The sequence below is a fragment of the Cygnus olor genome, chromosome 1, assembly GCF_009769625.2.
Source record: "Cygnus olor isolate bCygOlo1 chromosome 1, bCygOlo1.pri.v2, whole genome shotgun sequence".
In the NCBI taxonomy this organism is placed as follows: Eukaryota; Metazoa; Chordata; class Aves; order Anseriformes; family Anatidae; genus Cygnus; species Cygnus olor.
Window position 1 is genome coordinate 67,501,555 of NC_049169.1, and position 23,557 is coordinate 67,525,111.

General features: G+C 36.4%; 1 protein-coding gene across 8 annotated transcripts in view; it reads right to left on the reverse strand.

The window, feature by feature from the left end:
- EPS8 (epidermal growth factor receptor pathway substrate 8) overlaps positions 1-23,557 on the reverse strand; it is a 132,494-nt gene that overhangs the window by 26,218 nt on the left and 82,719 nt on the right. For all 8 annotated transcript variants that reach the window (XM_040563181.1, XM_040563199.1, XM_040563141.1 and 5 more), the window contains 11 exons: positions 17,927-17,994; positions 15,831-15,992; positions 15,512-15,661; positions 13,190-13,272; positions 12,102-12,238; positions 10,673-10,746; positions 9,478-9,604; positions 9,011-9,099; positions 5,308-5,382; positions 4,567-4,715; positions 2,037-2,220 (listed from right to left, as the gene is read on the reverse strand). In XM_040563181.1, coding sequence (XP_040419115.1) covers positions 2,037-2,220; positions 4,567-4,715; positions 5,308-5,382; positions 9,011-9,099; positions 9,478-9,604; positions 10,673-10,746; positions 12,102-12,238; positions 13,190-13,272; positions 15,512-15,661; positions 15,831-15,992; positions 17,927-17,994 — 1,298 coding nt within the window. The remainder of the gene's footprint in view (positions 1-2,036; positions 2,221-4,566; positions 4,716-5,307; positions 5,383-9,010; positions 9,100-9,477; positions 9,605-10,672; positions 10,747-12,101; positions 12,239-13,189; positions 13,273-15,511; positions 15,662-15,830; positions 15,993-17,926; positions 17,995-23,557) is intronic.

Below are 23,557 nucleotides of genomic sequence, written 5' to 3' on the forward strand. Positions count from 1 at the left end.
TTTTTTTGTTTGTTTGTTTTTAATTTAAAAGGAGCACAACGTAAACTATAAAACCTGCATGTCAATGTAGAGCAGCAGTGAAACAATGTTTGATGAAGCTCTTTTTTTGGGAGATGACAGCAACAGCTACATTTCATTTACTGTGCCCATTAACTTTTACTAAACACTTTTTTTTTTGCTCAGAAAAAACTCACAGGCAATAACATACTTTTTGGTGCATTTATTCTTGTATATCCTATTAGGCATAAAGCCAAACAGTGTTTTAAGTAATCAAATATGAACCATGCTAGCCTCCTTTGCTTGGCAGACTTTTTACATGGTATACTCTTTTTTACTTTTTAAATGCAGAGGTTCATCAAAACAAAGTTTCATTGTGACACGTTTTCCACAGGCACATTTAATGTTTTTGTTTTTGTTTTCTGGAGAAACTTTGTTGTCTCCAGTAAGACAACATGAGAGTTGTTCTGCAAGAGAAAGTCATCCCACAACAGCCAATAAACAGTAAATGGTGAACTCAACTTTACCAGGCTAAGACTAAATGTTTCCCATACCTCAGACAAAATACCCTAACCATAAAAGTATTCTGAAGTTTGGTTGTTTTCATAATGAAAGCTGCATGAAAGAGAAACTGCTTTTACTTCTTAGTTTCACTCCTGTGCAGACACTTAGGACCTCCCAGCACAAAGGTGAAATGGCAGGCTCCTCTCCCAGGAAATGGCAAATGCTCATGGCAGTAACTCCACACTAGAAAGCAGAGCTCTGCTCAAAACCAGAAATGGCAACTGTGACAAATAATTTTCAAAAACATGGCAACTATGTGATCCATGTAAAATCATTCCCTTGCATTTTCTTCCATATGCGCATTTTGTCACTAGTATATTTATCAAGCTCATAATTATAAAATTAAGATAAAATTAATATAATAGCATTAAGATGTATTCTGAATATAGTACCAGTGTAAACTGTCCAAGGAAGATGCAAAAGTCTACGGGTTGAAACTCAAAAATTCTTAGCTGTGCTTCCCACAGATGTTAACAGGGGAACTTGGACTAGCTAACTTTTGATTTAAACTACAGCTAGTTCAATACATTACAGTTTTAAATTTAATCTTGTCTCCTCTCAAAACCAAAAAGCTTCCAAAACTAAAACTTTCATATGTTTAAAATGGCAACAGCTTTTTTGTGAATTAAAAAAAAAAAATCACTTCTATTTTTAAAGTTTTCACATAAGTCAAAGTACATTTTCTGACCAACTCTCCTGAAAAAGTTAGAGGTAAAATCTTGATAGTCAGTCCCTTTATTTTCCCCTTTATTCATTACTCACAGAGTTAGTGAGAAAATGTACCCTGATTTCTCTGAAGGCTTTAGATGCAGGTGCATGTTTCCATTCTCCAAACAGATTTTTTTTTTTTTTCTAAATTCATCATATTTTGTTGGAGAAAAGCATAGAAAAATGTTCCTGTGCAACAATTCTTCTAACTGGCAATGACTTTTCAGAAGCAAATTACCTGACGTGGCATTACTGTGATAGTACCTGTGAATATTTTCTTGCAAAACAGTTAAAATATCAAAAAATCAATAAAAGAAATATTAAATTCTACATTTATGAACAAGCAATTGAAATTCAAAATTCCCTATTTTTTGTTTTGTTTTGTTATGTTTATGTTTGTGTGCATGGATGCACATTTGAAAACACTGTTGTTCAAATTCTGCCTAAAGCATACACAATCAAAGTCAATGGGATCTGAAAGCACAGGACAAGGGCCAGAACAAACTTTAGGGGCTTGGATTGTCCTTTCAACTGATGTGGGAAAACCCACCAAGTTCAAGGAGGGTAGTAGGCAAAATCCTTGTATTTTTCCTAGTCACATTTTGGTGGTTGAACAGATTTGGTTTCCTATAGCAAATATACTAAGCTTGCACTGATGTAGCAGACATCAGAGAGTGGTCTCTTCAATGTCTCAGAATATTTTTTTCTGTGAAAGTAATTTATGTTGCTTTCCATGAATTTACAAACCACTGTCATAGTTAACCTACCTCAGTTGACAATCTTTTTATTTCTTGCTTCCGCTGTTGCTCTGCAAAGTTTGCCACAGACTCAGCCAAATGATTGAGTTCTTGTTCATTTGGAGCTCCCATGAAGTTCAGCAAAGGAGGTTCCCAACCGTTTCGGAAACGAGGGACATAAGGTGGAATAAACTGGTCTTTGGGCCAGTCCGCTCTGTATGAAAAGCAAATTAGAGAGCTTTATCAAGAGCCATAAAAAATATTATTTTAATAGGTTTTGTAAAAATTGAAATATTTTTTATTTTGTTAATAAAGAGGAGAGGCTGTGATCACAGTACAGATACAATTGTGCTAGAACACAGAAAATTTGCAGAAAATATGTATTGACCATAACTGCTTTTCTGCAAGGCATAGCAAGAAGCTAACTACTTTTGCCATAATGACTTGTCAGTGCTAAAACACAACAAATTCCTGTCTCATAGCAAAGGATGAGTAATAGAAGAATCAATCACAAACACATCTCGGATTTTTTTTTAACTGTTAGATGGGAGAAAGTGTTGCAATGCCTTATTTGTGTTAAAGGACTACACAGAAGACTTCAAAGAAACTGCCTACTGTATATACTGTATAAGAAAGTCTGAAAATAGGTATGAAGCGCAGAAGCTTAGGCCAAGCTACACCTTAAAGAAATTAGGCAATGGATAGCCTATACTATTAAAAAAAAAAAAAAAAAAAGCACAAGAATTATCAGTATATTTAATGTTTTATACTTTAGATTAATTTTCTTAGAATACCATATTACTTTTTAGTGTTCCACTAGCATTCCCTACTCTAACATGCAGTACCTAAATTAATGCTTTCATGCTCTGCCTTTGTGCCATGCATGACGCACCATCTTGCAATATAAATTACTGTATCTTTACAGTGGAAGCAGAAATGGAAACTGACATTACAGTGGCTTAACAGTCTCATTGTTGACATTGCTCAAAATTAAGGGAAAAATGCTGTCAGCCACACGACTTGCAGGAACAGTCAGCAATTACTATCCCATTAGCAGGCCTGATGTAGGTCAGTAACCCTTTAGTTTCATCATTCATCTCTCTTGCTAAACGGCACCACAGTGTATCTCTGTATACTGAGATCAGTCAGACTGAAATATCTAATCTTCACAGGTCAACTAGCAGTATTCTAAGTGCTTCATTCTTCCCTATGCAACATAAGCTGTTTCTCTTTCAATCACACTTTCTTCAGTATGGCTTAAGATAATAATGAAGGTAGTTCCTAAGATGAGGAGCCAACGATTTTATACAGAAATCCATTTTCCCTGCATGGGGCTCCAACACTGTGGAAATTTCCACAGCCAGCCCCACTACAAGCTGCAGTGAAGCCAGCAGAGCTCAGAGCAGGTAAAGGCAAGCAGATTCTGCTTTTCTGGGGTAAACTCTCTGGCAGTCACAAGGGGCTCTAATTGCTGTTTCCAGCCCATTTTGTAGTAGCAGGCTGGACAACAGGCCCTAAGGATGTATTTGGCCATTGTTCCAGCAGCAGAGTGAGATCAAGGAAGGGAAACACTCGTACATTACACTCCCTACTATGAGGATGCTTCTCTCTCCATGTTCTAGGGCTTTCTATGAAGCCTTTCTTACCAGGAAAACATTCAATTAACTTTTATCACTTCTTAGTCATTTTTTCAAGAACACTTTTTAATTGATTAATTAATTTATAAAGTAAGAAATCTACTTGGTAGATGTTTATTTCCAAATTTCAAATCTAAGAGCAAGATGAATAAATTCAAAAGACAAGGTGTCTTTCCAGTTGAAGTGATTGCATGCTTAATCATTGTTACATGTACTTATCTACCAAAGATTACAGTTAAAACACATTTTGTCAATTTAAGATTTTTTTGTGTGTATTTTACTAAGTAATTTCAAACCATATACTCATCTCAAAAAAAACCAAATACATAACTAAATTTTAGTGAAACCTAACCATACTAGTGAATCCATTAAACATGACATGTAAGGTATGTACACATAACATGATCCAGCCAATAAACACTCTTTAAAAGTTTGAAGCATTTTCTCTATAGCATTATGATGCTTTTAAAGAAGTAAAGACATCAAAATTTTTAGCTTGTAATCATTATTGGAAATTGAAAATAGAAATCTGTATCCTCTTTTTCCATATTTTTCACTTTTTATAGCAATTTCTTCAAACTGATTTTTAATCAATTCCAAATGATTGGGTTGGAAAAATAAGGGTGTAAAGCAGTTGCAAGCATGCGAAGGACAGTTCAGAAAAAAAATAATGATATAAGGTTATGTAATTATGTCTCTTCTCCTAGATTCTATGGAGGAAACAAAAATTTTTGTCTGCATTTTCTCCCTCCATGTGACCCCTAAATTCAAACCGTTCCCAAATCCCACTGAGGCTAAAGGGTTCCTTTCCAAAAACTTTAAAGAATAGTTGTAAGGAGTCCAAATACCACCAAATTAGTATCAAGTTTGTTGGGGGTGGACCATATGATTAAGATCGTGTCAATAAACGAGCTTTTTCTCACCTGGCTTTGGTCCACGTGTCACCCAATGACATCCATAATTGTCCTTCCTCGCTGGTGACAGTGTATTGCAGGAAGTCTATAGTATCTTTTGTAAGAAGGGGACTTAGTACTGTACTAGCAAGCTCTGGACCTCCTGTTGTCTGCACCACCTAAAAACAAGTATTAAAATAACACAAAGAACATACACATCATAAGTAAGGAAGTTACATTGAATATGTATCTGCAGTGCTGCTAGGATACGTTTACTACTCAAACAAACAAATAATTTCTGAGGAGCTAACATGTGTCCTAATGTCCTTATGGATGAAGTAAAACCACTTATTGCAAAATAACTGCTGTTCTGGTCACCTACTATTTTATATTTAGACCCACTTTTGCAATGTTATTTTAATGTACTGATCAAAACCACACATACTTCCATTAAGGCATATGGCTGTGCATTCAACTCTCCTGCATTATAACAATTATCACATTTTTAAATTGTTAATTAAAAATTATAATTTCAAACTGTAACACAAAAATCTAAAAATATTTTAAATAAATATATTTAATAGATGGATATATGTGCAGAAAATGATATAACGTGTTTTCTAAAGTGACCCTCATCCTCAAATAGACGTATTTCTCCTTAGTTACTGTCCAGGGACACAACATCTTAATCTTGTTATCTTTGAAAAGGTTATTGAGCATACAGATACAAGAGTTCTGAAGGAAAACACTGAAAAAATTATAAAAGCTTACCATATGTAGTGGGGTAAAGAGAAAATGAACCAGTTCAGCTGCACTAGGATTCTGGATATGGAACTTCAATTTGGCCTGAGGGAAAGGGAAAATGATAAATTGTAAGAAACAGTTAACTTTTATGACAATAAATACTTCACTTAAGAATGACCATCTGAAGTGAGACCACAGGTCCATCCAAGCCCAATGCTTTGTCTCCAACATCAGCTAAGAGCAAATGTTAAGGGAAGAATGTGAGAAAAAGGCAAAAGCATAAGAAATTTTCCCCAAGATATTTTGTATCCACCAGTACTTTTCTCAGAAACTAGAAGTACAAAAGGCTAGTGTTTTATATTAATAGCCACTGACGGGTTCTTCTTGTGAATAAATCCATTCAATTGTTTTTGAATCCATGTAAATCTTAGCATGTACTATGCAAATAAGAAGTTTGGCACCTGAATTATATGTTTTGTAAAAAAGCATCTCCTTTGTAAATGTGCCAGCTCTTGGTTTCATTCATACCCTGTAGCTCTTTTCCAAAGAAAACTGAGCAATCCTTCTCTCCTCCCTTTTTCCAGTGATGTTCATAACCATTTATATATTTATTACATTCTCCTTTTTTTTTTTTTTTTTTTCTCTAAACTAAATAAAAGCCTAAATAATCATCCCTTACAGCATTCTTGTCCTCCCTGTACCTTCTTCAATTTCACTGTACTGGGAACAAAATAAAGGCAGTGAACATAGTGGCATATTGATGCTCTTTATTTGTTCATTTTTGTCTTTTCTGACATCTCTTAGCATTCACTTGGTTCGTCAACATTGAACATGGATGAAACTTTCACAGAAATATGTATTACATCTGCATTTTTTTCTGACTTGTTCTATATATGAGGTTTTTCCCATTTGTATCTTACCTGTCAACACTGAATTTCATCTGTAAATTCAGCATTTGCTATCATGAGGTGTTTCTACATTTCCATACCGAGGATTAGTCTAATTTTACTATCCAGAATAGCTTAGTAGCCTCATCAAATCTTGTCACTTCACTCCCCATTTGCCAGAAAACCTGTGAATATGCTGGACAGCAAAGGCCTCTGCATAGTTGTGCATGGGACTTCACTGCTGAATTTACTGCACTTTGAGAATGAGCATTTCATTCTTATAAATTGTTTTCTATTTTGCCAAGCAAGAGTCTAGGAAGCTCTATTTGAACTCAAAGCAGCTCAGTTTCTTTACAAACTTCAGGGTATGTGACCTTGTTAGAAACAAAATAAAAAACTGAGTGATTTGTAGGCATCATTTTGCTTTGCAATATGTATGTTTGCTTCTTCTCCAATTTTAATATACCTGTCTACAGGTATATTATTTAATAATATACAGGGATAATTTTAAATATATCTATAATACCCCATGGGGGGTACCTCATGGGTACTTGGTTGTCTTAGTCCCTCAGAGCCCTGAAATTACTTTAAAAATTATAAACATTACCTTAACATTTCTCTTCCTCAGGAAGAAAGCCAGTCTGAGAGGTTGCACACCACTGTGCGTGGTTTGCTGATTTATCCATAAGTTTTTGGAAGAGATGGATGAATGGTACTCATTCAACAGAGTTTCTATCCATCTATCTGTTACTTGCCATTTTGATTTTCTGTTTTTTAACCCATTACCAGTTCATCAACATGAAACTGATACTCTCTTGTGTTTCCCATAAACAATGGTTTTCATGAACATATTGTCCATTATCAAGTTTTTCCAAGTAAATATATGCATTAAAAAAATTACATATTTTCTCTGCTACAACTTCTTGGAGGATTCCTTTTATTTAGTGATGACCCATCAGCCCTGCAGACTCCAGAAGTAGCAAACATGCCAGAATGTGTTTTGAAAAACTCTAGTAATTCTTATTGCATCTTGCTGTCTGTTCCTCAAACTACTTTTGGCTAGCTTCATTCTATTTTTACATCTAGCCCCCTAGAGTGTGCCTCCAAATTAAGAAACAAGGAGGATGTGTTTTTAGTGCTAATAACTTCCTATACATTGTCCTTCAGACACAACAACTTTCTTTTGGTCTTTCTAAAGTGTTTTTTTTGTTTGTTTGTTTGACAAATGGTAGGCACTTTCTAGCAGTTTCCAGCATGGCATTTTAAAACAGTCTCAATTCTACTGGCAGAGATCTTATTCTTCTAGCTAATTCTTTTATTTTTAAACTAGATTCTTCACTTTATACAGTTCTCCATGTCTGACATAAATGCCTAAGAAAGGAAATTTCAAGTTTTTGTGGCTTCTGCAAAGACACTGAAGCAACACACTGGTATGGCACAGATCTTCACAAAAGAGCATTAGAAACCAGGTCCTAGATGCTCTCAGCACCAAAACAAGAACGGCTTCTACTCCTGAACAGAAAATAAAGATTTAGATACATGGGTTTTCCTCCGTGAAAACTAATTTAAATGCAGTATTAAGTTATAATGAAAAAAATTAACATTACAAACACTATTACTGAGAAAGATCAGCATGTTCTAAGATATCTCCTGCCTCTCCCTTTCTCCTCCTTCCCTTACCCCCCAGCAGCAATCTTCTGAGGTCAGAATCACAGTATTTGATATAGAGGTTTTTAATATATTCTTTACTTTTCTAAATATCACCCACGGCCCTGCAATCAAAATTAATTCCCCAAGAGGAAGAAAAACGAAGATTTGACTCAATGAATGTGAGAACAAACTTTCTTTTTGGCATAGCTTCCCCAGCAATTGGAAGGGACAGTCAGTATGTGGAAGTAAATGCACTGAAGGTGTCCTACTTGCTGCCTTCCATTAATAGCACTTGCAGAAGAGGAGATGTCAAGGAGAAGGCTTTTGAGTTAGCACCTCCGCTTGTTGAGAACTTCCAACAAGACAGCAATTTGCCAGCTGGAGTGTTCTGAGGCCAGAAAGGTCCTGTGTAATGATGGCAACAAGTACAGAGAGTCTGATGGACATAACTGAATAAAACTAAATTAAGTGCTGGTGATGCTGGCAAGCATGCAAGAAAGCTGTGACCCCAACAGACTTTCATAGAAATCCTTTTATGATTTAAAATTGAATTTCACAAGTAAAAGGTTTCAAAGAGCCATGAAAAGAAGAAACACAACAATGCTGAAAGAGAAAAAAATATTTTCATCTTGTCACTGCATAGAGCCTTTGAGGAGCAGCATCCCAAAAGCCATTTTGGGTCTGCTCCTTTTTAAAGAGTAGTGGAGACCAAGACAACAAAGATCCAGGCTCACAATTACCCATATGGTGTGACCACCTTTCAACAGCTTACAGCAGCAGGGAGGGCATTTAAGCTCCACCAGGTTTCTCTATACAGACAAGGCACCAGGAAAGTTAGAAGACAACACCTGACTACTGCATTCCCAAGGAAGAGACGACCTTCTGCAGCCCCCTCAGAGGAGTCAATAAAGCAATCACACCTCCTGGAAAAGCAGCAACATCCAAGGAAACACAACTTAAAAATAACTAAAAGAAAATTCATTGTGTTACTTATTTTTTCTTCTCTTTATCTTTCACAAGAATTTTAGTTCTTCATTTCATATTAGTGGAATAAAACAATGGAAAAGCAATACAGTAAAACAGGCACTCAAATGAATTGGTAGCAACAGGGCATGACAGAGATCATGTTATATTTAACATTAACTATACCAGCAAAAAACTGTTATAGCATGCCTCTCTACAGTAGTAGTTACCAGAAGATTGAAGCCATGCTTGAACTTTTGGAAGCAGTCAACAAACTCATCTGGAGGTGGCGGTTTTGAACGGAGAGTCAGAACTCCCTCTGTTGAACAAATAAATTGAGATTTTTGTACATCCATTCATATTTCACACAATTTCTATAAATAATAAAGATATAATAAACATGTAAAGACACACTTAATAGATTTATCAACATACAAAATGCTGCAAATATAGAACCACTACAGTGAGCATATCCTGCAGTCGCATCTCTAATCAGTCACTCTCCACTGATTTCAAGCAAATGTTTTTAACAGATTTTTCTCTAAGAGTATACTAGTATACTGCGTGGATGTTTTTTGTGCTTAAAGTGAAAGAAAATTACTACCTTCCAGAAAAAAAAAAAAAAAAAACAGCCATATTTGCTATCTACTTTGGTGATCCTTAGAGAAACAGAATTGTGTGCAGTAAGAGCTCCTACCTCCAGGTCCTTTCTTTTTACTTTTCTTAGTTTTCTTCCTCTTTGAAAGTTCAGCAAATGCTTCAGCAGCTTTTTGAAGTTTGGTAACAAAATATTCAATGTCATCCAAAATATGGTTCAGAATTTGCTACATGAGAAAAATTACAGTTACTCTATTGAAACTGTAGCAGTAATATTCAAGAAATTAAAAGAACTATACTCTTAGAGACCAGCAGCTTCTTCTGTACAAAGTTGATGCTAGAAAACCGCATATTTTGATTCATTGTGTTCTTAACTTCACATACCTGTCAAGTATTTTAGTGTTTTTGTTTTTGTTTTTGTTTTCCAAAACTCAGGGCAAGTAGAATTTTTTAAAATATAAACATCAATATTATTAAATTCAGATTGGAATTACACAACTCACACACTACATTTTCTCTCACAGCACATGAAAAAAAATCTAATTATTTGTGTAGGACAGCATTTTCCTAAACCGTATAACTTCATAATCTCCTTTAGCACAAAGTATTAAACTATTTGTTGAATGTCAGAATGTGGTTTTATAGACGTAGTGCTCTATGAAGAATTGTTTCCATAGAGCAAGTGGAGGAAAAAGAAGGAACCCCTGGGAAGCAATTCAGCAGGCCCCAACATGCTTCCCTCAAGACCCCCTGATGTTGCTGAGGGCAGCATCAGAGTAGAAGAGTAGAACGTTACAACTAACAAACAAGGAGATATTTGATATTGCATACATCAGAGGACCTGTCCTATATTGTTGCTATGTGGCCAGAAAAGATTAGTTTATGCATGTGCATGGTACATCTGTCTTCAGAAATTACTATATGGTTATGTTCTAGATACTGCACATGCCTAAGTCCCACTAAATTGGTAGAATTAAAGTTTACAATTACATAGTCTCTGAATTTAGTCTTCACAAATTACTATTTATATTTCTAGCTTTTCAGAAAACTTAACATACATCTATCCATCCATCCATCCATCCATCCATCCATCCATCCATCTATTTTAAGGAAAAATTACTAATAAAAAAGAACAATTGTCTATTCATTTAGAGGTCTACTGCACAAGCATAGGGTGTCCAGAATGCTTTCCTCTAGAACTGAATTTCCCATGTGGAAAAAGTCTTCCCAAGAAGTAGGGCTGCAAAATTTCACAGACATTAAGCAATATCTCTTGTAGTAGCAATAACACTTACAACATCTCTGTCAATCCTGGCTGCTATCATCTCTGCTGTTTCTTCATGGTCATGGTATTGTCTATGTTTTTCAACTGTGGAAAAGGGAAAAGGATAATAAGCCATCCATATACGCAGAATTAAAGAGCAATACTTCCTAAATAGCTTATGCTTGAAACCATTCTACTGTAAGAAAAAGAAGCACAAAACTGTACCATTCACTTTACAAGGACTCCATACAACCTGATGAACTTCTACTGTAATACCTGATCTTGCCAAATCTAAATATTATAAGTAAATATTATACTGTACATTGTATATTGAGTAACTAAATATTATATTGCTTTTGTTAACAGGAAGGATTTTAGTAAATACATTTTAGAAAAGATCCACATGAGTGGAATAGAGGGATCTACAGGAACTCAAATCACTGACAGAGCACTTGATAAACTAATGAAATTTTTTTTTTCAATTGAGAAGTCAAACGAACAAACTAGCCATTACTCAAGGTAGGTGTTATGCTGCATATTAGTAGGTGAAAACATTCTTAACATTACATGTTTTTCTGAACATTTTTGTTTTCTTTACATAGTTGGTTTGCTTTGTTGAGTGATATAGCTTAATAAACCAAAAATAATAAAGATGTCATGGTTAATGACTTTAGTTATGAAATTTTAGTATCTATTATTAAAAAAACAAAAAAATCAAAACAAAACAAAAAGCAGCCCTCACCTTAACCAAGATTACTCCACTATTAGTCTGTTTTACAGAAGGAGCTTTATTGTTTCTAAAGATTTTTTTTTCAAAGGAATCTGATCAAAATAAAAACATTGCCATTAGAGATTAAAGAAAAAAATATATCAGAAATTCTACAGCATTCCTTGGTTAAGGCTTTAAAAACATGAACTACTTCAGTCATTAACACATAAATAAATAATGTTGATCTCCAGTCAGATTTTAATCCAAGTGATTATATTTTTTAATTACCTGAAATATCTGGCCTATGATTTCCCTATTACTATATAGGGCATCATTAATTTACTAGAGTTATGACAGTACTGATTAATGTGTGTGTTACTATGTTCACATAAAAGCCCAAGTTAAAATTCATAGCCTATACAACCACGTAACTAAACACAAGTAAATAAGTTTCTGAACAGAAATTCAGGAAAATGATAAGTAAATGACAAGTCAGATTATGACAGCCAGTTCTTCCATAGATCAAGCAACAGTGGCTTGGGGTGTTTCAAACTGGACTGGGAGAATAATCCTGTCTGCTCTCAGCAAGGACAGAGGGGTGACATAGTACAACCATTTCTCTATTCGCATTCAATTACTGTAATCTTCATAAAAGTGTTCTTTGCAAATTATTTTTTTGTTATTACCAAGGATCATAAAAACCTACTGCCCAGAACAACTGTTTATCACTGCGCTGTGCAGAAATACTCACACTCCCCCTGCTCAGTAGCCCATGCAGACCATGCTGCCACACGGCTTCTCACGTCCACCTGGGTGATGGTCCCTGGTGGCACAGGGGCAGGTGCCCGCGGAGGTGGAGGGATGGTGCTGTCAGCATTGGATATCATCCTACAGGAAGAGAAGGAAGCCCACAAGTGACACTTGAAGCAAAAACATTCTATTTTTTAGTGCTTCTTCAGAGAAGACTGGGAGGCTGTATAAGGACCTATTCTGCCGTTGAACACACTATGGACTTACCAAGTTAGCAGTACTCAAAACCATGGTGTGTAAATATATTAAACGTAATAGGAAACGCACTTCATGGTGGGGTTAGCAAAATATTCATCAGTAAAACAAAACCTCTATCACCTAGTCACATGGGAAATAATATTCTGAGTTGGAAGGGACCCACAAGGATCATGAAGTCCAACTCCTGGCCCCCACACAAGACCACCCAAAAACCAGACCCTATGTCTGACAGCATTGTCCAAATGCTTCTTGAGCTCTGCCAGGCTCAGTGCCGTGACCACTGCCCTGGGGAGCCTGTCCCAGTGCCTGACCACCCTCTCAGTGCAGAACTTTTTCCTAACACCCAGCCTGACCCTCCCCAGTCCAAGCTCCATGCTGTTCCTTCGGGTTCTGTCGCTGTCCCTAGAGAGCAGAGCTCAGCGCCTGCCCCTCTGCTCCCCTCGTGAGGAAGCTGCATGCCGCCATGAGGCATCCCCTCAGCCTTCTCTTCTGTAGCCTGAACAAAGTGACTGCAGCCACTCCTCATATATCTTGTCCTCTAGACCCTTCACCATCTTCATAACCTGTATATTTGATCCAACTGCAGAACTGAGACATAGAATGTTATTCTCTGGCAACCTGCATTTATGTCAGACGTTCCAATCACTAAGGTGGAATTGTGAAAGTTAAGAGTCATGCTATAAATTGAAATAGCATGACATAAGTATTAAATCAAGGCCTCTACATGTGATTTTGGAAGTATATTATCAACTAGCAAAAAAAGAACATGAAACAGTAGATAGACTTGGGGAGCTGGTGATTCTATATATTGCCAAGAAGTTAGGTTTTTACCTCAGTGTTTCAAGTCTCTTCTTTTGTTTCCCACTTTTGCTGTCACTGATTGCACTTTCTATATCTTCATGAATAAAGCTAGCCTGAAGAGACAGAAGCAGAAATCATCAATATTCAGCTAGACTAACGAGACATATGAAATAATTATCTCATCATACACTTTTTAAGGTATCCTTAGATTAGAGAATCCCTTATCATATCCCACTTAAAAATAAATAAATAAATCTGGGATAAATTATTTTATGCTAATGGAACAAAGAAACACACAATACAATTGTCTGGGAGTTGGTATTTTTGTAACTGTTCCATTCTCAAACATTATCATCAGATGAGTGTTTCATCTAGCTACCAAATTTGTCTGAACAGCTGTAATTATCCCAAGCCAACAATTATTGCATAAGTTATTTTATCCTTCTCCACGTACATCATTTTTGTTTTTGTCAAGCACGTTAGTGAAAGACATAACCAAAACTACTACAGATAGCAGCAGCATAAGGATTAGGAAAATAATTGGTAGCGTTACAGTCTCCTTTAAAAAGTAACAATAGCCTCCAGTTTCTCTTTGGTTTAGTAAAAGATGAATTTTTCAGAACATTTCCTAATCTGTAGGTACCTACCTCCACCAGTGGCTCACAAGTGAAATTCTGATACATGTCTAAGGCATCATTTTAATAGATCTTGCATTAAATAGGTCACGGCTTCTCATAGGATTTAGGATGCTCCATTACATGTCTTCAGCTGACCAATTAATTTCCTATACAGGCTGTCAAAGCCCCAGTCTGTTCATGTATGGCTTACTCTACAAGGCCCACCTCTATCTTGGTCCCCTTATGAAGGAGAAGAAACTTCTTGAGAGGAATATGTAACTTCTGCCAGGACCAGAAAACTTCCTTGAATTTAGTAACTAAAGGGATTAACAGACTTCTCAGACTACAATGAACTGTACCCAAGATCTATTAATGTTAAAGAATGAATAGGAAAAAAACTTGAGGGGATAACAGAAGAATTTCATTAATCATACTATTGATATTTATTATTTAACATTTTTTTAGAGAATATTCAATGGCCAAAATATAATTTTATGTTTTTGAATAAATTATTGTTGCAGAGGTTCCTGAGGTTCATGGTAACTTCTGATCAAAAGCAGTAAAAAGGCAATATCTCAAGAACAGCCAAGTGTTATGGGAAAGGAATAGAACCTAGGGTAAAGTCACAGACTCAATTAATAACCCAGAAGTAAAGGGGGATCCCAGACTTCAAGTCATGCTTATATGCTCTGTGTTTTTATTGGTACACACTGGAACAACTTCAAAAGATGAAAATCTGAAGAAAAGCGACCACCTCTACACCTTGGGAGGCTGTGTCCAAACAGACCTTAAAGAGGAGCCCTGCACTATTTAGCAAACTACAAACTGAACTTCTCACAGAATCCCAATTCCCACTGAAACAACAAATTCTGTGAAATTAGAATTAACACAATTACTTGGTCTTCTTCAAACCACTAGCACAGTAGCAATTTCCAAATGGTTGTACAATGTGATTACCAATCTGCTGTTTAAAGATAATGATATATATTACTAAGAAGGAATTAAAAAAAAAAAAAAAAGGGAAAAATGAAACCAAGAAATTGTTGACTAGAATTAAAAGAAATGCCAATTATTTAGAGTAACTAACACATCAAAATTTATAGTCCTGGAAATAAAGAAGTATTGCTGAATGCATTAAAATATTTACTCTGAAAGCTTGAAAAAAATTATAATCTTGCTATACTACTTTCCCCTCTTGCAAGTAGTATCTTCCATTTTACTATCTCTCCTGCAGGACAGAGATGCAGAGATGTGGAAACATAGAGGAGGTTAATTAAATACACAAAAAGAGCAGAAAAAGGGGAAAGATTAGGTAAGACTCAGAATGAGTTCTTTCCAGATTATAAAATATATTTGAGATAACTCAAACTATTTTAGACCACTTTCTTCAGAAGTGTGAACACAAAACATATACACATTCCAAAGCTTTACTCATTTGCAAACCTAAATGAACAGCTACAGAGCCCAAGAATCAATATTTACAGTAACAACATATTTGCACATGCTCTAAAGATTCAGCTTACATACCTCTCTTACGAGACATACCATGCTGCATTTACTAACATAAAGTAGTGCTCAAATCATAAATTCATTAAACTTGAAACATACTTATAAGAATAAAAGAACAGAATTATTTACTATGAATCCATTTATTTAATTTCATCCATTGTACTTTCTAATTCATGAAATTTCCCCCATTCAAATAAGTCACAGCAAATCTCCATTACCACCTTACCTTAATCTCATCACATTGGAAAAGATGCAAATCTGGCTTGTTTTGAGTTGGTTCTTTACATACTAATGCAAGAATTGAATTGTAATTGCATGCATTCATCACAGCTTGGCAATGCTGAATTGTGCTTAAAGGAAAATTCTCCAGTTCATTCTGCCGAAAGAGAGGGGAAAAAAAAAAAAGAAAGAAAGAAAGAAAAAAAAAAGCTACATGAGTTAAAAAGGGAAAGTGATAATAAGCTAATTAAAATACCAAACCTTACATACATCATTTTTCCCTTCTCTCTCTCTCTGAAAATGAGACTGCCACTCACAGATCTTACCTTTGATTCTAAGTCCACCAAACTGACAGCTTTGTCATCCACTTGAAGAATCATATCTTGAGTCCACACTTTGCCTTTGGCATCCAGCAATTTCAACTTCCTTATTCCATCATCTACTGTAATCATCGCCTCTTTTCGGTCCAGAACAAAGGTGGTCAAGTGCTGGTGAATGGTACAAACAATGAAGAAAAAACCTGTAACTCTCCCTATCACTAGGCAATGTCAGTATTCAAATTGTCATGAAAGAGCAATACAAATAATTCCTGAATCGAAGTGCCTTTGTTTATGACAGATCCCACCAATATGCTATAGGCGAGGTTGTTCAGTCTGTAATGTCATTTTAAGTCAAACAATTTTTGTAACTCACTATTTGTCATCCCCTGTCATTTCCTCACTACAGTACTGGTTACATTTGAAGGCAAATTCCAACATCTTCCACGTATCATGGCTAGAATCGAATCCTGAGTATTTAATTAGCTTTACTGAGGATTGAAAACCTGCGTCAATTGGCAAGCTGAATTCAGAAGCATCAGCAGCAGCAGCCCAGAAACAGCCTGCCAACATTCCTCCACCACCACCCTGACCTGGAACATCCTCAATCTCCTCCAGAACTGCCAGTTAGCACATTGATGGCAAACGCGAAGGGCTTGCATCTGACTGAGATACCCTACAGACAGGCTAGTTGCTTGTTTTATGCAGATCACAGTAAAGACGTAGCATATGAACTATTTTTGCTCACCATCAATTTGGAACATTCTTCAGATTCCATTAAAGGTCTAGAAATTAAACAGTACTTCACAGATATCACTTCAACTAGTTCCTCTGTCATTAATTTTTGACAGCTTCTCCTTCAACATGTCAGACATGCAAGACAACTCATAAAGTTATTTAATTTAATCCAGGCATAACTCTAACTTCACTTTTTATTTTAAAGATCTGGATACACTCACTCAAGTTGAATCAATTTTAATATATGCCTGCATACCCACTTTATAAATAACTTAAAAGAATCAAGTGAGTTTTCTTCTATTACAGGAAAAAAGCACACTTAGTAATGACAGACAAAAGAGTAGATATGATCTGTATATAATCAAAGTATTTTAAAACAAACTCTACTGACTGCTCACACAGGAAGGCTTAGACTTCAAATACCAGTACTAATCTTTACGCCAGTAGAGTATGAAAATGGTTACGTAGAAACTGAAGACAGACAGACAATTAAAAGCAACATTAATGTTCCTTTGGAAGCTGATCATAGGACAGAAGCACTTCTGCATACAATTTCACGACTTACAGCTAAATTTAAAACCCAGCTAAAACGGACTTGAGAATCTAAGGTTTTTGCAAGACTCTTCTTAACCTATGACAGTGTTCTGATGGCAGCAGGAGAAAGTTTATGCCAAAGAAACTATGGAATGAGGCACTGCACCCAGAAGTGCCTAACAGACGATGTATAGGCACACAGGCTTACTTTGCTGAACATTTTAAACATAGCTATTTCTGAAGAAGATATGACAGCAGCATACAGTATTTCTGTGAAGCAGTTTAAGACAAGAAGCAATGTATTTTGCGTTTCTCACTGGGGATGAAACTGTGCAGGCAGAATGTACTTGTTAAACTGCTACGCAACAGACTTACTAAGGCTTTTAGGGATTAGTACCCAGCTCTTTCTAAATATCCCAGCCCCTCTGTTGATTATAAATGATCAAGGTATTCCTTTAAAATATCAGTCAGTGTGCCTCACCAACAGCACAGTGTTTTTCAGCTGCCTCATCCTTGCAACAAGACATGTTCAGAGACAGGGCAGCATAACACACTGAGTTGAGATCCCACTGAGAAGCCCTGTCCCTTTGCCAAACTACACACAGCTTTGCTTACATTCTTCTACATAAAAATTCCAGCCTGTTATGGCAAAGCTAGAGAATTTGATACATTTCAGTGTAATCTGTTCTGAAGTGACCTCAGGCTGGCAGGATATTTTGGAAGATTTACATGTCTTCAAGCATGTTATCCTCAAAAATCATGTAAGCAAAAATCACTGTGCGTAACCAAAAATTGTAATTGGTACATCGCCTTGTCATACATCCCTGTCTCACCTCTACGTGATACTGCGAAGTTTCGGATATGCTGCTGGCACTGTCCCGTGCATAATTCTTTCTTTGTTCTAAAGACAGGGAGAAAAGAAAGAACAATTATTCATTCAAACTCTTATCATGCTGTGTTTTGGATACTTCTCAAAGATGCTTAAGACTAGCCATATATATGAAAGTAGAAGGTGAGCTGCTGTTTATTTCTGTATTCAAAAGAAAAACCTTCATAGTTCAGCACAAGCATCGTACTTACATCCATGTTAAAAGCCAGTTTTCTTGTCTCATTGACTCTGGATGGGAGTAGAGCTCTGATGGAAAACACTTAATTGGGAAGCCCGACTATTAAAATCGCTGGCTTACCACTTTGGTAGCAACATGGTAATTAGGTTTGTTATAGTTGTGTGAATGCACTTGAAAGCAAGTGTTCTCTGATATAAACATAATTCTCATGCTAAATCTGGAAAACAACAAAGTCACACACAAACCAGACCTGAGTCATTCCTTATCTCTTCCTAGAGTATTCAGTTTGTTAAATTACTATTGTAGAAAAATACATGGAAAACAGGGAAGGAAAAAAAAGCCAAAAGCTGCAGCAACAAAATACAAATTAAATATCTCAGAACATAAATATTTTTCATCTGACAAACAAAATGCTGCAAAATCAGAAACATTGTTTGCCTTTTACTCCATACAATAGATTAATATCAAACCAGGGGAAAAGGGAAGGGGAAATGCAAGATGAGGACACAACACACACCTACACCACAAAATAATGAATTAAGATGAATGCTGAAAAAAAAAAAAAAAAAAGAAAAGAAAAAAGAAAAAGAACTTTTCAACTTTATTAGAAAAAAAGATGAATGCAACATTTGGAGGGTTTTTCTCTTTTTTACCCCCATAACCACTAAAGTGACCAATCCAAAACACTGGGACTTTTGTCTAAAAAGTCACTAGGAGACTTGTTCAAAAGAAGTACAAGGAAATTCTGCATATATTTTTTTTAAATCTCCATTTAATTACATTTCTGATCTTCAAGTAAAATAGGCAGTTTTATTGTGTTTGGAAGAAAATATACGTAACTGATGTTACCTTCATTTCATCATACCCATTTGGAGTAGTTGGGGCAAAAATAAGAGCGTGTGATTGTGTCACCACGAGAGATAAGTTCCTTTTTGCAAAATTAAAAATGCTACCTACTACCAAACACATGATCTGTGATGTACAGAGATCTGTAGTGAGGACGCCATAAAAGCAACACTGCAAAAAGCTTGTCTGTGACCTGGATTCCTTCATACAGGAATTTCAGGTATGACAAGGAAAGAAGTGCCAGCACTTACAGATGTAATGTCTGGAAGTATTTTGTCACCTTTTAGAATCACACCCATTACCTCTCCAATCCTCAGTGAGTTTCACGAAAGACAACCCAGTTTCTGAAACCCCTCCCTGGCTTGATGGGCCCCCTCCTCAATGACAAACACTGCTCATGCAGAAGAGCTATCCTGCTCCCTTATCGCAGCTACTCAGCTTGGTTTAGCGAGAGGAGTCCCAATGCAAACACCAAATTGAAGAATGCCACGGATTATCAGAATTTTTAACTAGGTGTGTGAATTGTTAAAAAATAGATGTCTTAATTTCATCACCCCATATCTTAAATCCCAGGACAGAGGACCTGCATTGATTCCAATTGTAACTAATATTTCTGCTTTTGCAGCATGTTATTTAAGGCATCTTATTTGGTTGTTGTTCTTTTAAGGATAATAGACACACACATGCACATCCCAACAAAAACAGTCAGTGAAGCAGTACTGTCTGACTTGCTACCTTTCTTTTTTTTTTTGGATGATGATCTGAAGAAGTAAAGTCCATCTGTTCCTAACAAAACAAGGGAATTAAAAAAAAATAGTATCTAGTTTAACTCCAGAGAATGATTTGCATCTCCAAGGGGATCAGTTAACAACCCTCTTTAATGGACTGTAAATGGTAGTCAAACACTGTCTAGTAAGAAAGAAAATACCCTTAAAAAAAAAAGTTTCAATTAACAACACATTAAATATTCAACTTTGATTGTTATTACTATTATTAGGTGAAAAAAGAGCATTATTTCTAATGATATCAAATTACACAAGGATACAAAATCTTACAACCACTGTAAGGATTAAAAATCCTGCAAACAATAGCAGTTGGAGTGGTTTTAAATAAAGACATCCTGGTGTAAGTAAAGGCTCCAAAGTAATTAAAAAACAGAGAATGACTTTTGCAAGAGATTCCTTGCTCTGATTCACAGAAATTTTGTTCTGCATTAGGATATCCAAGAACACTTGGAGCACTGATTAACACATCCTCTTCCACAGAACAGCACAGCACTCACAATGGACAAGATGGCAAGGTTTTCAACATACTATGTCATGGTGAGAATGATAGTGTTTGTATTAAGAAAGAGAGCTTTCTGAGTGATAATAAAAGCTGTGACTGCCTGCATCTGAGAGCAAAGGAGACCCCCCGAAGTTCTGCATTCTTAATTACAACAGGACAGTAACAAGAACTTTGATAGAATTTGAATTAGCAAAATTCAGTCAGTGTCTGTGTTAACAAATAAAAAATATGGTCACCACAACTGACAGTCTACTTTGAGTTCAGCAACAGTTCCTATTTACCCGTTTATTTTTTAAACACACTTATGCTGGCAGAATGTTTATTAGAACCTGTTAGAGATGTGAGTTACCTTTGATATCTGTCCAACGAGCCCTTCTTCTAAAAACACTGCAACATGTAACTTACAGACTTTCAGACTCCAGAGCCCAGGAAAGCAGTGCAACCTAAACTCTACAGTAAAGCATGCAAACTAAACCTGGGGAGGCTTCCAAGCTTTGTTGCAGTTACAGACCAACACATACACACACATACAAAAAAAAAGTGTGTGGGGGGGGGAAACACCTCACAGGCTCTTAGTTGCTGTTCAGTGCTGCAACATTTTTCTGGCTTTGAATGAGGTAAAAAGTAGCCTGTAGTAGCTGTGAATGTTGTCACCACCACCACAAAGGAGCTGGAGGTAGATATTATGGGTAACCCACCCATGCTGAATCATTCACCCTTCAAAATACAACTTCTAATAAGTAACCTAGCATCAGGCAAAATTCTTCAGTTGCTTCTAAAGAAGTTTTTCTTTAACCTTTGTTTTTCAGCCTTTTTATAACTTAATATTTAGCAAGCAGGTCTCTTTCCTCATATTATCAAGCTAGCTGCTAATAACCCATGTTCCCAGAGAGATAGTTTTACTGGTTGCCTTGCATAAATTGCGCTGACGAAAGTGCCATAAAGGATGCAAATGAATGAATAAAGTCCCCACATGACAAAAAATAAAAAAATAAAAAAATCTCTGCAAGTTCTCACCTTGCCCTCAGAAAGGAGTACATAAACCCTACATAAACCCTTTGTACCCCTTCTGTTGATGTGCTCCACTGCCTTGGACTTCAAGCAAAATATTCGCTGATACAATTCTGACTGCTTTTGCAGAATAACAGAAAACGTCTCTTGACTTATTACATGATATTCAAATGTTAATAACTCATACCCTATTATTGAAAATAAGCATGACTCATTTTCATGAATTTGCTGACTTACTGAATGGACTGGGTCTGCCTGGGATGGAGTTAATTTTTCACAGCAGCTTGTATGGTGTTGTGTTTTGGATTTGTAACTAAAATTGCGTTGATAACACACCTAGGTTTTAGCTATTGCTGAGCAGCATTTGCACAGCATCAAGGACTTCTCCATTTCTCTCTCTGCCCCCCAGCAAGTTGACTGGGGGTCCAAAAGAGGCTGGGAGGGGGCACAGCTAGGACAACTGACCCAAACTGACCAGAAGCTCATAGCATATAAAGTAATGCTCAGCAATAAACCCATGCTCAACAATAAAACTGAGGGGTAGTCTTTCCAAAGTACCTAATGCTCAGAGTCTGGCTGGACATTGATCTGCCTGTGGGAGGCTGGTAAGTAGTATATAATACAAAATGCTTTTGCTTTGCTCTTTTTTATTTCATTTGTTTGTTTTTAGTTCTTCTTCCCCTCACTTATTAATCCATGAGCTTTTTCCTTGCTTTTGCTCTTTCTATTCTCTCCTCTATCCCACTGTGCAGTGAGAGAGGGGTAGTGACCAAGCAACTCACTCAGGGTAGGTCCTTAGATGCTGGCTGGGTTCAAGTCCTTACACTGAAAAAAAAAAAAAAGAAATGTTTTATATGTTCCATTTCACTCTCCTAATCCTCCTGATCAATCTCAGCCTCTCATGGGTCCCTTCAAGCATGAAGAGAATTATTGCAGCTGAAGTGATATTCTACAACAGAGGCTTTGAGATATGATGAATAAAACAATCACAACTTTTTTTCTATTTTTTCTCTTTTTTTTTCTGTTTATTCTATTTATTACAGCTCTTACGTCCAATATGTAAAACAGTGCAGCCTTCATAGCACAGTAAGTTCAAACTTAGCTTATACACTGCACACAATTTATCTAAAATATTTTCCCTCTGATAAAAGAAAGCATGAAAGCAGAGATAAAAAGAATAACAGTAGAAGACACCAGAGTCAAATTCTTAATCACAATTATATACAGCAAAAGCAACCCGGAGGAATCTGAGCAAAATAAAATCTCTCACAAGGCAAGCACAATAAACTTAAAAGCAGAACAGCTTTTCACTTATAGGCCCTGACTATAAGATCTACTAGCTACTAAGCTTTTCAAAGGAACACAAATACTGATCCACAGAAACTAATATTCCTGCCTCTTTCTGACATGGAGTGATGCTATGGCTCTTCTAGTCTTTGTGAACTTACTGCATTTACCAATCATCAGGGATGGACCACATTTCTGGTTTTAAAAAGATGTAAAAAGGTGCTGGCTTCATACTAAACTTGGAAGCAGCCACAGAAACACCAGATAACAAAAACAAATGAAAAAACTCTCAATGAAAGGCTTTTGGACAAGCTAAAAATACACTAGGCAGTACCCTACACAGACTCATTATTGCCCTCATTACACCAAAAACTTTGTGCTCTCCCCAGTTATTTCTGACCATTTCATACTTTGGAAAGGTAACTATTCCATGGTTTCAGACAAAAACACCAGCTTTGCCCAAGGTCATTTGAGGCAGAGCTATGTCATAGCTAGAGTCCTCTCTCACCCATTTTTCCACTGGAAGAGGCTACAGCTAAATGGCAAATCAGAAAGTTGCTTAACAAATTCTACCACAGTCTGACTCTGTCATTGTCCAGTAAGAAGACCACAGAAAAATCACATCAAGGTATCAGGAGAAGGTTCTTCACTGAGAGGGTGGTGGGCACTTGGACAGGCTCCCCAGGGCAGTGGTCACAGCTCCGAGTCTGCTGGAGTTCAAGAAGCATTTGGACAACACTCTCACACATAGGATCTGTTTTTTGGGTGATCCTGTGCGAAGCCAGGATTTGGATGTGATCCTTGTGGGTCCCTTCCAACTCGAGATATTCTATGATTCTAAGACAAATCTGATTCTTTATCTAGGTAGATTATCTAGGTAGATTCTTTATCTAGGTAATTCTTTCCAAATGTAAAAGTCCCGAGGCCGAGTCTTCACAAAAAAAACCACAAGTTTCACTCAAAGCA